General features: G+C 46.9%; 1 protein-coding gene across 5 annotated transcripts in view; it reads right to left on the bottom strand.

Annotated features, from left to right (window-relative positions):
- Positions 1-15,544, bottom strand: part of LYN (LYN proto-oncogene, Src family tyrosine kinase) — a 105,842-nt gene that overhangs the window by 50,042 nt on the left and 40,256 nt on the right. For 2 of the 5 annotated variants that reach the window (XM_074355069.1, XM_074355067.1), the window contains exons 2-5: positions 5,603-5,739; positions 2,544-2,589; positions 1,607-1,712; positions 15-113 (exon numbers count right to left, since the gene is read on the bottom strand). In XM_074355069.1, coding sequence (XP_074211170.1) covers positions 15-113; positions 1,607-1,712; positions 2,544-2,589; positions 5,603-5,734 — 383 coding nt within the window. In that variant the 5' untranslated portion in view covers positions 5,735-5,739. The remainder of the gene's footprint in view (positions 1-14; positions 114-1,606; positions 1,713-2,543; positions 2,590-5,602; positions 5,740-15,544) is intronic. The other 3 variants (XM_074355070.1, XM_074355068.1, XM_074355066.1) reach the window with 2 other exon arrangements.

Below are 15,544 nucleotides of genomic sequence, written 5' to 3'. Positions count from 1 at the left end.
AGGCTGGGACTCACTCTTCCGTTTCCAAGGTGTTGACTTTGGCTACGTAGTTGCTGGGGATGAAGCCCTCTCTCTTGGTTGAAAGGGACTTCGCTTTCCACCATTCTCCTTGCCTGGAACAGAAACGCACACCAGAAGGGCTCGTATCCAATGACTCAAGAACTACATTGCAACTGTCTTCATGTGTTTGTTTTTGGGGGGTGAGGGAGGGTGGGGAGGATCCCTGGAACCCCAGAATCCAGGGACAAGGTACCCTCCTCTTGCTGAAATAAAGCTATGTTCAGTGACGGAAGCAAAGGGAAGCAGCCTCCCAGCTGAAGCGTGGGTCGCTGTGGTCAGAGTTGCCAAACAGGAGTTGGTGAAAATGGTTTCCATCCTGCAGTAGCAAAACATTCGCAACTTCCCCTGGGATACCTGAGAAGATGCTTGTGGTTCCTTTCGGCCAAACAAGGGGGTCAGAAATGGCTATCAAGGGAATTAAGGACCACAGTTTCCACAATATAAACTCCTTTGCTAAAACATTTAGTTTCCATAGACAGACACCATGGAAAAATGAAATAGAAAACCGTAAAATAACCCCAAGCAGGCAGGCCTCGCCACCAGGCTCTCATCTTCTGCAAGAGACATGGGGTCAGAGCTGGGGAGGGAGGGATGGAGAGGTCCCCGAGAGCCTCAACTATGGTCCCCAGCAGATTCCCACACGCAGATGGGGGCCTCGTCTGCAAGACATGGACAGGCGCGGCTGACGCTAGGCTGTGGTCCTCTACGTGTCTGTGCCACATCTGTATATAAGCGCCATGCCGCCCTCACATCAACCCCATGACGGGGGTACCGCCGCTCCTGGTTCAGGAGAGAAGACATCAAGGCATAGAGCTCAAGTGGTTTGCCAAGGGCACACGGCTCCCAAGTGGCAAGGCCAGGACCGGGCTCACGTTCACGCCCAGCCAGGAACTGATAGCTGCGCTCGGCCACTCAACAGCTTATACTCATAAGGGTGTTCCTCCTCTGAACAGCCAAGGGTCCCCTGGTTGGCAGGCCAAGGAGACGACACATACAAGATTGGTAGGGAAGGAAGCTAGGATGAAGACACTGGAGTTCCTTATTCTCAGCATGGTCCTGAGCCCTGCGGTCTGAGCGGGAACACAGGCTGTGAGTCAGCACGGAGGAGTCAAGGAAATGATGTCCTAGCGTCTTCACAGGGGTGAAAACTGCTGAGCAGGGACCTTCTCAAGATGACCGCTGGTTCAGCCAGGCACCCTGCTGAGTCACACCCAGCTGGACCCAACCACGTGGTCTGACTTTGAGTAAAATAGCCAAATAAAAATGGCACTAAAATAACATGCAGACTCCACATGGACTCAGAGTTCTTAAGGCAGCACAGATGGGTGAGGAAAGAAACCAGCACCTGTCTTCAAAGGGGAAAGTCTTGGGAAGGGCCCACAGCAAAGCATACAAGGAGAATCCCTCTGCCTGCTCCCCCGGGGCAGCAAGGAGGCTGGAGGCCTGGTGCCGCCACAGAGGGGCCGGAGGCCAAGCGAGGGGCCCAGGCTGCAGGACCCGGCGCCCAAGCGAGGGGGCAGCAGGCGCGGTGTGCCTGGGCACTTACTCCTCCAGGACTTTCATCTTCTCTCCTTTCTTGAAGGACAGGTCGTCTGGGTGGATGCCATCGTAGGGATACAATGCAACCACGATGTCTCCTTGCTCCTCGGGGTCTAAAAACCAAGAACGCAAGCAAAGACCTTTAAGAATCCATCTGTGGAAACATTTTAACAAATCGTCAACAACACAAAGGATGAGATGAGGTGCTGAGGGGAGGGGCAGCTGGAACGGACACGTGTTTCCTTCCTAGTGGGGCTCGGGGCTGGCGTGGTCCACAGTCAGCAAGGCACTGCACACACCGGGACAGGGCTTGTCACTGCAAAGCATGCAGACCTACGACCACAATTGTGTCCAACGTTATGTCTAAGAAATGAGGCACCTATGCTCAAAAGCTAAAAGGAGGAAACAATCCAAACACCCTCTGACGAAGGAAGGGATCGACAAAACGTGGTCTACACTGACAACGGAATATTACTCAGCCCCAAAAAGGAAGAAAGCTCTGACACATGTTACAATGTGGATGAACCCTGCAGACACTGTGCTAAGTGAAATAAGCCAGCCACAAAAAGACAAATCGTGTTTGATTCCACTTACGCGAGATCTTCAGAGTAGTCGAGATCACAGAGACAGAAAGTAGAAGGGTGGGAACCAGGGGTGGGAGGAGGAGGGGTGGGAGGAGGAGGGGTGGGAGTCAGTGTTTAATGGGGACAGAGTTTCAGTTTGGGAAGATGAAACCGCTCTGGAGGACGGAGGTGATGGCTCACAACACAGTGAAGGTGCTTTGTGCTAATGAACTGAACACTTAGACATGGTTACGATGGTAAATGCTATGTCACGTGTATTTTTCCACAATTAAAAATGTCAGCAAGTACCCCCAGGACAACTACTTTATCGAGGCTCTAACAGTAAAGGAAAGAAGCGACCAGGTTGTCATAAAAACGTACCTTTATTCTGAAACCTCTGTCCTGGTAAAAGCTGGGATTCCGCAACCTGCAAGAGAGTATTTGTTAGAAAAACCCTTGTCACCTTTAGCTTTTTATGCTGACGCTCATGTTGTAGGTGACACCATTTTCTAACAGTAGCACATGAGGTTTAGACTGGCTAACTTACGAAGCCGGAAAGGAGAGGAGGACAGAGGAGGGACCCTGCAGGGCTGCATCCCCACCTGCACGGCCCAGGGACCGGCTCTTCCTTCTCAAGCAGCCATTGGCTGGGGCGGCAGGAAACAAACGGGGCTCTGGGCAGAGACTGCGAGCTGCTGACCCAACCATCTCCCTCCCTCTTATTTGCCAACAGAACCCTAATGCTATTCAGGGAGGCAACGTGCCCAGCTACGTGCCTTTGCTTCCCGGTTCTCCAGCCTCCTACGCAGATGGGGGCGGGCGTGCAGCCACAAGCAGGTCCTTGTGGGGCTTCGGGGCCACCTCTCCTGCCCCCGCCCTCCTCTTTCTGCTTAGAAACAGGTGACGGCAGGGGTCTCTGCAACCAGGGAAACCAGTCACAGGCAACAGCAGAGCCAAAGATGGCGTGGCCTGCGGCCCTGGTGACTTCGTGGAAATGCCACCTAGCCCAGGACTGCTGATCTCCACGCCTCCCAGACTTGTTTTAAAAAACTGCAATCAGGGCTCGGGGCCTAGCAGCTGAGGCCAAGTCCTGACGGACCCAGCTTCCTGTGGCTGACCCGAGTCCACCACGGGGACAGACGGCACCCCTGTTACTTCAGTCGGGAGTGAGTTATCAGGAAGGGTCTGGTGGCACAAAAGGTCACCTCATTACCTTTTAAATAAGAGTACTTCTTCCTTCGGTGACCACGGGGGGCCGTATGAGACCTCTCGGGTCTCTTGTAAGGAAGGTACTGTCGGAGGCTTTTGCCCACAAATCGTGTTTCTCTTCGATTAAATTGATTTAATGCAATAGGACCAAGACAGTTTGTACTGACATTTAAATTTCTGATGAACATCAGCCCATAAAATCTCCAGCTGTGTGTGAAACGGGGGAAGGGGGATCACATTTTTTTGGTATCAGAAAGTCTTGGGTCCGTCTTATCCTTATTTCAAGAAGTTTTATACTGATTTTTAAGCTCATTTGGGTTTGTATAATCAGGATGTATGATCGACTGTAAATGAGTTAGAGGAGATAAGGTGAAAATGAGACACTAATGAGATCACTGCAAAAGCAGCAAGCTGATTTTCAAAGATCAAAGAGTCCTTAGATTACAAACGCTCTAAGACGCTTTTCGTAAGACCAGAACACGCGGGTGCACTCGGCTGCTGTCACTACTCTTGCTCTTTAAAATGTCTTTTCCGTAAAGTGCCGTTGAATTTGCATCAGTGCAGCAGCACCATCACGTCGTATCTCCTGGAATCAATCCAGGGGTGCATTCTGGGCACACCTGGCGGGAGCCGAGCGTTACCTGCGGCCGTGGGATGAGGCCCAGCTCACCGGTTCATAAACATAAGCAAGGGCGCCTGTGACCACAGGAGGCACAACTCAACCCTCCCGCGCACACGAGGGGGCTGAGATTCCAACATGCTTACGACATCTGCTTTCTAACTTAAGTTTTAACCTCCTTTACCCTTAATAAGAGGAAAAATGGTGTGTACGTTTGTACATGTTTCCTACGCTTTTCGGAATAAAGGACGTCTTCTTTCATCACTTAAAAAAAACACGACACTAGGGGTTTTAAAGCATGTAAAATCTATAGCACAGGACACCAGAAAAAGCCAGATCGTTTTTACGAGCTCTTTCGAAGTCTATAATAAGAAAACTATTTGTGACTCCAATTCCTTGTATCATTTCATTTCCTATGAACCATATTTACACAGTACAGCTCCACGTCTATACCTGTTTGTGTGATGTGTTTTTAAATATTATACATATTTGTGATCACTAAATTATTAAAGTTATTCATAATCTTATACATTTTGAGTTTCTATGTATAAAATTACAGTGTCAGTTTATCTAGAAATATCTCGTATGATAATTAATAGCATAATATATTCTACCCTCCAGCTCTACTTCTTTTTAAGAAGGCCAACAGTGACTTACTAGAATCAACAATGACCTGCGACTCCGACAAAGGTCATACCTGCAGGATACTGGGGAGGTGGGGGAGAGGGCTGGCAGAGGGCCTGACAACAACGCACTTCTAGAACGCAAGGCATTTAAAAACACGTGAGATCAGAGAAATTATGAAACCTCTGAATGAAGGCATTTGGGCCAACCTGGGATAAGCCCTTTCAGCTTAAACGCTGAGGAATTCCGTAAAACCCAGGCAATGGGGGGCGCGCACATATACTGTGAGCGAGCAGATGGAAAGGACGTGAGGTCTGAAATAAAGCGCATTTAAGGTTGTAATTATCCAAAGTTCGGTTCCCCTTTTGCGTGGAATGTGATACTGGTTCTTCCTTTGGCAAGCATTTCTCAAATGCATCAAAAAGACACATCATTCATATAAAAATGTTGGTACAGGTGTCTGTCCAAGGTTAGGGGGCAGAATTAGGTGTGGTGTTTTTAATCTTTTAATTCTCTATGATAAGTCATGAAGCTTCAGTGCTTCCACTATTTTGAATTAACCACAGAATGACAAGGTGGGATAATGCTGGCCCACCAAAGGACACAGCGGCACCTGTTTGGGCTTCTGACTTGCATCCAGCATTTTCGTCTGCTTCCAGGCGACTGCCCTAACCTCACTACCTGCCCTGACTCACACAAGCTCAGGTATGTCTTTACGGAGAAAGAGTGGGTCTTCCCACCAGGTGACTATCTCCACACATAAGAAGGCAACCAAAGGCCCCTTTATTGGACAATAGGTGGCCTGGTTATTCCTAAAACACTTATAAGCTCTTTAAAGGGTTAAATTACAAAGCATACTAAAAATTATTTGAGGCCCAGGTAACTGACACGATCTTTTTGCATGCACATAGTACAGATTTGGCGTTAAAATTATGCAGCTGTGCTCTGATCCTGCTGTGGGAATACTCCCCTGAGACTATCTACTTACTGGCCTTTGCTGTTTATTGGACGTTGGATCTCTCACATAAATAGTTCGGTCAGTATTACGTACTGATTGAGTCTTCAAATCTATTCCGTCGCCATTCAGATTGTCTTTCCTTTTTGATTTTATACATCCCATAGTTCCTGTTGGAATAGAAAAGCAACAGCATTGTTTTACCATTCTAGAACCGGCTTCAAGCCACCAAAATCTCTCCATTAATGAAGGGTTAAAAGAATACACTTTTATTCTTCATCACAGGTGGTTTAACAAACTCAAAGGTTGACACTGCTCACAAACTGGCTGCTCGTTCATTCAGCTATTCATTCACTCAACAACTGTTTATTAAGCATGAGTTTTATGTTGGCAAGACATACTGCCTGCTCTAAAGACATTCATATTCTTGTGGCAAAGATGCATGAATTAAAATGACAATCCAATGTGGCAAGTCAGTGACAGAGGATGCACAGGACATAGGAGACACATGAACTCCAGCAAGAGGAAAAACATGTGGTCAGGGAGGGGGTGTCCAGAGGCAAACGCTGTGAATCAAAACGGGAGTGATGTCAGCCAGGTGGCAAAGTCAGCAAAGGGATTTTCCAGGAAGAAGGAACCTCACATGCAAAGCACTGGCCCCGAGACGGCATTGCCTGTTCAGGGAACTGCTTCAAGCTGACCCCTTCCGGGAACTAGTTCAGTCTCATCTCTTCAGGGAACTAGCTGGAGCTGATCCCTTCAGGGAGCAAGAAGGGAAAGTCCAGGAGTGGGGCTGGAGGGAGGCACAGCTTGGGTGCAATGTGAGGAGCTGTTACTTTTCCTTGAAGACGAATGACCTTTTGCAAAGCAAAGTGAGGGCGCCTAGGGCTTCAAAGGCAAGGATGATTAAGAGCCAGAATGCACAGAACCTGGTTCCAGAGGAATGTGGCTCGGGGTCTGGGGAAACGGTGGCCTTCACCACAGACGGAAACAAAGGAGGAGATACTGGTGTGGTTTGGTCTAGGAAGGAGGAAATGAGGGGTGCCTCCTGAAGGAGAAATTGTTCTAGGACACTTCAGGGGCTCTTCTCTGACTGTCATCCTCCCTGCATTGTCGCCCCAGCTCACCCTGCGTTTGGTCCTGAGGGCTTCCACGAGGTCCGCGCCCTTCACCTTGTTTATCATTTCATTGGTTGCCTAGGAAGCCTCTAAGGACGGGCACACCTCTTTCAGAAACTAGCGAGCTGTAGTTCCCAAAATAAAGGGGAAGCAAGTGCTTCTTTGACTCAAAACAGCACTTTTTTTTCCCCCGCATGCTAAAGTTTCTGAAATGGAGATGAGTTTTCTTGTTGATCTGTGAATAAACAGGCGAGTTCTTTTTGACCAATTCTAACCCCACCCTCCAAAAAAGCTGTACTTAACTCACCGACATTAAAACGGTGCTGCACGACCGGCGGAACGCGGCAGGGGGAAGGGCGGCCCCGAGCCCCAGGGGAGGGCCCCGCAGGGTCCCCGGGACGCGCGCGCCAGGCCTGCGAGAGCGCCCTTCCCCACCGCGCACGCGCGCCGGCCCTGGGCAGACCCCGTACCCCGCGGGCTCTGGCACTTTCCAGCTCTGCCTGTTTTCCAGATCTGGACAACAATGTTGCCTCCCAGACAGGTCTTCGCTAACCATGCTATGGAAAAGGTCATCCCTCTGCCCAATCCTCACACTTTAGGCCCATCCTTCTTATTATGGCCGGCATTCTGCTACACGAGTTTATTTAAGGTCGGCTCCCCAGCGGAACCGAAGCCGACCCGCCCGGCGCACAGCCGGCTTCCTCCCTGCGATGTGCCCAGCGCCGCAAACAGCGCCTGCTCGGAGCAGGTGCTCCGAGAGTGCTCATGCGGAGGATGAATGGACCGAGCGCTCTGGCTGCTGCACTGGGGGCTGCTACAAGCTCATCCGGACCCCTCTCCGGCTGGGCGAGGAAAAGGAAAAGAGACGCCCCCTGCCCCAGCCGTTGTTGTTCTAGAAGAGACGGAGAGACAGAGACCTCCAGAACTAACTTCTAGTTTCTAGAAAACACAGAGGCTAGGGGAACAAAAGGATCAGACAAATCCAGGATGTGCCTAAAGCCTGGACACTTCAAAAAGTACAGGGCAGGGGAAAGAGGCAGAATCATTCTTTACTGAGAGACAGACGGTGTGTGAACCTTGAATGAATCCTCGGTGGGGCCGGGAGGGGGAGCGGGGAGGACACGAGGCTGGGATCACTGGGGGAAATCTGAACATGTGTGAACATGGGGGTTGTGTGTTTTACAGGCATGACAATGGTTTTGCGGCCACGCCGGAGAATGTCCACATCTAAGGAGTTGCACGTGAGGTGTGCAAGGACGCAGGCTCATGGTGTCTGCAGCTTGCAACACTTCCACCAAGATGAAAAAGAGAAGGGGGGGAGGTGAGGACAAATGTGGCAAAATACTTTTAAAATGAGTGAATCTAGATGAAGATACTCTTTTTTTCTTGTAGATTTGAAATTTTCAAAATAAAAAGTTGGAGGGGAGAGTAAGAGGATAGTATGTACAACTTTATGCAAAAATTTTTTCAAAATATTAGAAACCCCTTTGGAGTGTGTGTGTGTGTGTGTGTGTGTGCGCGCGTAGGCAGGAGATGAGATCAGAAAGGCACTTTGTGGGTGTTAGTTAACAGGCATAAAGCAAGGAATCGGTGACCCAGACCTCTGAAGGGGTGATGGAGACCGTCTGAGGGCAGTGGCCGTGGGAAAGAAGACAGAGGATGAAAATACAAAGCAGGTGGATGTGTTGAGGGGTGGTATAATCCGCAGATTATCATTTATTCGTATTTCATGATTTCCCCTCCTGCATCACCATGGATAATTGAGAACCAAATGTACACACTGTAGAGAAAAACGGAGGCGCCCCATATGGAGTTACCGTGGCTCTGGTGGAGCCGCCCTGCCTGATGACACCCACTGGCACTGAGCTTTGAGTTTGGGGCCCTGCAGTTCAGACACCCCAGCAAGGAAGCTCAGAGAGCATCTCCTTGTGTCATGGGATAAACAACAGCAGCTCACACCGGGTCCTCAATTTTTTACGTGGTGCGAAGGTACCAGAAAAGCACAAAACACAAGGCACCCTCAACAAACACTGAGAACATGGTCACAAGTTTGCCAGTGGTAGGAGCAAGGCTTTACCATGATTTACACCTTAGTATTTTTCAATTAAACGTATGTAATTTTCTGATCATTTCATTTAATCCTCAAAGAAACCTCACTTTACAGAGGCACAAACTGAGGCTGGGAGAGATTAAATGACTGGCCGTGGTCACAGTGGGCACTGGATTTGCTGCAGCGGGCTTCCTGCCAGGAAGAGCCAGAGGGCAGCCTGCGTCACAGCACACTCACCAGGGGAAGCGGAAGCTGGCCTGGGTCCTCACTGGAAAGGGCAGCCCCGGCGTAAGAATTCTAGTTTCTTATGATGGGATTTACATGAAGTGCCATCGATGACGTAGATGGCAATGCCTTCCTTTTTTTTTACAGTAAATGAAGGCACATTCTACTTTGGGTTAATCATAATGATACCTGAGGGTCTCCCATGCAAATACAACTCTGGGGTGTTCATCACATAAGCTCAACCAGACGGACTAAGACACGCAGACAGCTCGGCAACCCAAAGGGGCATCCACCAGCATATCCAGAAAATGGGAGCAGGTGACTTTTCTCTCCAAAAGTTTCCTTCACTGGGACAGATACCATTAGGGATGGCTCATCCTCATTTAAGGGCCTTAGAAACTAAAATCCTTAAAAACAACAACAACAACAGCAAACAGACTCTGGAATAAAAGCCCCCTCGTTTATCTCCCTGCTGTCTCTGGTGAGACCAAACAGCGCCCTCCAGTTATCCATCTGCTCGGCAAAGAGGCAGCTGTTCACCTGGAATTCCCCTTCTGGGGATGTTTTCTCTTCTTCCCCTCCAGCTTTGCTGAGATATGACTGACATATACCACTGCATAAGTTTAAGGTGCACAGCGCGATGATTTGATATATGCATGTATTGTGACACGATTACCTCCACACAGTTAGCTAACCCATCCATCACCTCACATAGTTAGGGGGGTTTGGGGTTGTTTTTATGCTGAGAACTTGTAGAGGATTTGTTTTCTAAATACCCTGGCACCGGGCACAAGAGTGTTCACGTTAGAGTTCTTTACATTACAGACAAGGACATTCTAGATGTCCATCAACAGGGGTAGTCCCTCACATTAGGAGAGAAAGGTGGGTGAAAAAAGAGATGTTTATAATTTGGATGTTCCTGACCATTAATCACTACTGATTGAAAAAATTTATATATATATATATATATATATGTCAATTAATTTATATAATCACACATGTATCCATATATATTTAATGTGCACAGAAAAGAGTCTAAAAGGATACCCACCACCATGTTGGTCAGGTTCTAAAATCCACTTGTAAGGGGCAAGATCCTATATAGATGCACTTTGTTTTTGAAGTTTCAGAGTTTCCAGAATGGGAGCTTTACTTAGCCTGCAAATTCATTTCTTATTTCTTAATTTTTTTGGTGTGGGGAAGTAACTAGGTTTATTTATTTATTTTAGTGTGATTACTGGGGATTTAACCCAGGAATTTGTGCATGCTAAACACACACTCTACCACCAAACTATATCCTCCCCTTTTGCAAGATCCTATATAGAAATTTTCTTTTAAAATTTCTAAAGGAAGATATTACAATTTGCAAAATATCCCAGAGTAAGAACTGTGGAGTTGAATTATAAAACTCAAATCCTGGGTCCCGTCCCTCAATTATTTAACTGTGTGATCCTGAACAAGTTGCCTAATCTCTCTGTGCTTCAGTTTCCTTCTGAACAATGGAGACAAATCCATCTAGCTCCTTAGGTTGTTACGAGGGTTAGGTGCATTAAATTAGTTAACACTTATAAAGTACTTACAAGTATACTTAAAACGGGACCCCGGGAGAGCCAGATACATGTTTGTTAAATACATAAATCAGCGTGGCCCGAATACCAGATTTCCTTCCAACACTGGGAGAGAAACATTCCCATGATGAGATGCACAAGGAAACCCCAGCTCACCCCAAAGAGCGAGCGGCAGGGGTACTTCTCCATCTCACCTTGGCTGTCATGGGCCACTTGGATGGTCTAAATGGACATAGTGTCCCCTCTCCCCTCTTTCGGTCAAGGCACCTTAGATGGCATGTCGCTCTGCTGTGCACTTGCATTAACATGATGACCTGAAGGTAAACGCACGCAGTACTCTGTGATGAAGGAAGAGAAGACACTGTGCGATGAAAGCGATGAAAAAGTTCCTGAGTTCGCATTTGTATGACATAAATTTGGTTAATATTTTGTTTGCTGTCATAAGTTGCACAAGCTTAAAAAATATTCCATCATATCTATTTCAATCTAAAGTCTTACAAATTCACCTCCTTCTGGGCTACATAAAGACTTTAAAATCACCAATTTAAGATCTTCTCAGAGTTTAAAGAAAACAAAAACAGGAAATTGGATGCCACTTCCCCCTAGGGAATCTTAATCCATGTTTTAGCAGTGACTTCACACACTCCTAGATCTTAACAGTTTAAAACACGGTTACTAGAATTTAAACCCTAAATTTCTTGCCTTTACATAGCGCTACAAAAGAACTGTTGCTACCGCATTTTGTTTTTATGACAATTTACGCATTTTCTGCCTTTATCCCGGCAGCCAAAAAGAAGCTAAAAACATTTTTTCCACTTCGCCACAACTTCCCAAGCTGAGTGCATACATCTGCACTGAGTTTCCCCAGCAACAAGGGCGTTTCTCGTCCAGAGGCTCACCGGGAGCTCTGAGGTCTTCCTCCTGGCTCCGCCCTTCCCTTGCCTGACCTCGCAACGTCACGCAACATCACGCGTCATTCTGGAGTAGCCAGAAACGTCTCTGGGGTGGGAGAGGGATGGAGCGTGGGAGAAAAAAGAACATGGAATTGCCCGCTTTGTGCCTGGCTCGGTACAGACGCGGTCAACACCCCCTGAAAAGGACCTGTGCCCAGTGATCAAAGTTCCTGTCAAAGTAGAACTTGGCCCTTTGGCCTCAAAGCTGCAATTCTATCCACCCAAGGCCTTGTGTCTGTGCTGTGAGCTCATCTCCAAAAGTTTTCTGAATTAGGGAGCCATAGAAAGAGAAAGGGCGCCCCAAGGACATGGAGAGGGTGGTAAGGATCCCAAACAAAAGTGGTCTCGACCTTCAAAAGTAGGCTGTTTGGTTCAAGGGTCAATTCATAGGATGTGTCCCTAAAACAGTGTCCTGTGTGCAGTCTGGGCCCAGTTATGTATCTCAAGAGATGGACTTGGCCCCCCCAAACAGAAGCCTTTCAGACATCCTTCGAGCGTTCTCCTTCTTGCTTTACTTTCTAGAACGAGACTTTAGAGACTTTTCCAGAGAAGCAGAATCTACAGGAGTCGCGATGTCTCCTCCAAACTACCTTCCAGAGAGAAGAGGAGTGGGAAAAGCTTCACTAGCATCCTCGGGACGGCAGCAGAGGAGACAACACCAGGGCCACGCTCCACCACCAGCGCCACCAGTTCCAACTTGTTGTCTTGTCTTTGGTCAATTTTCCTAAATTCCTTTTGCAAGAGAGAGAATTGAAAAAACCCTCTTTCCTTAGGCAGCTTAGATTTTTTTCCTTACACACAATGGTAATCATTTTCAATCATTCTCGATACGTTTCCTCGATAAAATCACCCGAAAGCCACTGTTGTCATGGTTGGAAAGCCGGTGACCCTGGTCCGTCTGGCTCCAGAGCCTGGCTTTCTTACTTGACCAGCTTCTGATATAAGGTCCGCCCAAGGTCAAAACACCATATGACCCAGCAACGGTGCCTGTCACTGTGGTACCTGGCAATCCCTGGCTCCCAGGTTTCCTCTGGGTTCCAGATCAAGTGCAAGTCGTGGACGACTTGGACCACGAGGCTGCTCCCTGGGTGTGGGTGTCACCGCCAGTCTGTGACTAAGGTCACATTGGGCTCCCCCCAGAAGGAAGGGGCATGCGATTTAAAAGAAGTACTTTAGAAAAAGGTTTTTTATTGAAGTATAATTGATTTACAGTGCTGTGTTAGTGTCAGGTGTACAGCAAAGGGATTCAGATATATAAATATATATATTCTTTTTCAGGTTTTTTTTTCATTATAGGTCATTACAAAATATTGGATATAGCTCCCTGTGCTCTACAGTAGGTCTTTGTTGTGTATATATTTATATACAGTAGAGTATGTACGTGTTAAGCCCAGACTCCTAATTTACCCCTCCCTCCTTTCCCCTTTGGTAACCATAGTTTGTTTTCTATGTCTGTGCATCTATTTCTGGTTTGTAAATAAGTTCATTTGTGCCATTTTTTTAGATTCTGCATGTAAGTGATAGCACATATTTGTCTTTCTCTGTCTGACTTACTTCACTTGGTATGATCATCTCTGGGTCCCTCCATGTTGCTGCAAAGGCATTACTTCACTCTTTTTTATGGCTGAGTAGTATTCCATTGTGTGTATATGTGTGTGTGTGTGTATACACATCTTCTTTACCCAGTCACCTATTCATGGGCATTTAGGTTGCTTCCATATCTTGGCTATTGTAAATAGTGCTGCTGTGAACATTGGGGTACCTGTATCTAAAAGAAGTACTTTCTGGTTTACAAGAAGTGAGAGAGAGGAGCCTGAAGGCTCCTTAGAAAGACTAAGGCTGGGACAGAACCAGTGTCCACAGGGCCTGCCACCCTCTACCCTCTTTTCCTATGAAGAACCAACTGGGTGGGAGGTGGGGTGGGAAGTGGCTTCAAGAACATGTTTATCATTACAGGGCCTCGTCCCCTCCCCCAGCCTGAAGGAGGCTCCCCTCTGCTCTGGGTCTCACACGGGCTGGAGCAGGAAGGGAAGTGGGTGTCAACACCCAATGCCGGAGGCTCCGCTCACTCCGTCTGCAGAAGGTTTTAAGGGGATCCAGACGTTTCTGAGAGTCCCGATGTGATCCATTTGCTCTCGGGGTGGGCAGAGGGCTAGTATAGAACCCCTGACATCAGCCAGCGCCAGCCCTGCGTCAGCAGGACTTTCTAAGAACGTGGAAAGAGTCTGTGGCTTCTTTCTCCCCAAGCAGCACAGGAGAAACCCTGTATCTACCTACAGCTTGGAAAGGAGCAGGAGAAACGTGAAGGACCAAGCTCTTACCGTAAAGAAATGGAATCAGGATGGAAAAGAGACTATTTAAGCTGGAAAAGACTTGAACCCTGTTGGCAGACGGAAGGCTGTTTTCCCACCTGCTGCTATTCAGAGCTCTGAAGAGAGAAGATGTAGAGAATGCGAAGTCTTCTTTTTCTTGTTTTCTTTTTTGTTGTTGTTGTTGCACAGCTGAATTGCAGTGTGTAAATTCTACAGGCCTACTATGCACAAAATGCGTTGGCTCCCGAATTAGACAGTGGTGATGGCTTTACAGCCTCGTGAACAGACTAAAACCCACCAAACTGTACCCCTTAAAAGGGTGAACTTATGGTACGTACATGAAGTGGACCATAAAAAATTAATTAAGAAAAATGACCCCCCCCTAAAGAGACAGATGCCATGCAGTATGGCTTTTTCCCTCTTCGTTACTTTTTCTTTATGCCTTTATGATCAAAATCTGATACGTTTTAATTGACCTTGTGTTTGCTGATGTCTTTATCTGATTTGAAACCGTTTCTTTATTTTGTGCTTTGAGACAAAGGCACAGCTGCGGGAAGACCCAGGGGTTAGCCAGTGAGCATAAAAACGTGGTGCAAACCTGATAAAGAGATGCTCTGAGACAGCGATGCGTAAACGCAGCGGACCGACTGCGCATATCGGAACTTTAACAAACCAGTACAGTTTCAGTCACTACATTTATTCGAGTGAGTCCAGAAAAGAAGCACAAGAGGATTTCAGAGGAGATGAGGTTCAAACACCTGGAGGTTTGGCGTCCAGCACAGAGAAAGTGGAGGAGACATCTGGTTCTTGCCTGAAGAGAGCAGAGAAGTTAGGAAGAAGGACGCCTGGCTGCTGGGTCCAGCGCGGACAGTCCTGTGATTACGGACAAACGCACTCTCGTTTCTGCCCTCTGATGTCCTCACCATCGAATGAAATCACCGGACTTGGCCTGAGAGAGTACGTGATACAGTCTTTACCTTGATGACACCTGTCAAGGTCCTTTCAAGTGTATCCACTTCTTAACACAACATCACCAGTCCCAGCTATAAACGCTGAAAATAACTGAGCAGTTACACAAAGCTCCTCAGAAAAGGATTCTCGCTGTGAGACCGTAATACCGAACAATCAGAAACAGACTTGCTTGCCAAATAATAGGCCACTGGTTAAATAAATGTAGACCAGCTCTCAAAATCCATTTCACCCAACGCCGGTTCTCTGGGGATTTTCATTTTACAAGATGATCAATTTACCAAATGTGCATCTTTTAACTATTTGTGAGGTTTATACAATTGCGTACTAGACGGGATGCTCCAGCAGCTTCAGCTTATGATATATTAGTATCAGTTAGAGTAGCTTTTAACAGCTTAAAGCTGTGACACTTCTTACCAGAGGTAATTGCTTTAAAAAGCTTTTGAAGATTTCTGTGATACTTTGTAAGGAACGTTCTATTTTCAGAAGCTAAGAATTGTTGTGTCTTCTTAGGACTATGTTAGCCTTAGTTAACAGTAATTAGTAGCCTAATTATTAAGAATATGAGATAATTGGAGAAATTTGATAATTTATTGAATATTTGATGATGCTAAGGACTTATTTTTGTTTAATAACGGTATTAAATTTATGTCGAAAACAAGATTCTTTACCTTTTAGAGACTAAAATTAAAATATTTATGAATGTAATTTTAAAAACAGTAATTAGTAGCTTAAGTGCAATGAGACATGGTAGTTTCTTAGTTTCCTAGTTCATTTCCT

The sequence above is a fragment of the Camelus bactrianus genome, chromosome 29 (genome assembly GCF_048773025.1).
Source record: "Camelus bactrianus isolate YW-2024 breed Bactrian camel chromosome 29, ASM4877302v1, whole genome shotgun sequence".
Classification (NCBI taxonomy): Eukaryota; Metazoa; Chordata; class Mammalia; order Artiodactyla; family Camelidae; genus Camelus; species Camelus bactrianus.
This window is presented reverse-complemented; position numbering and strand designations above follow the sequence as displayed.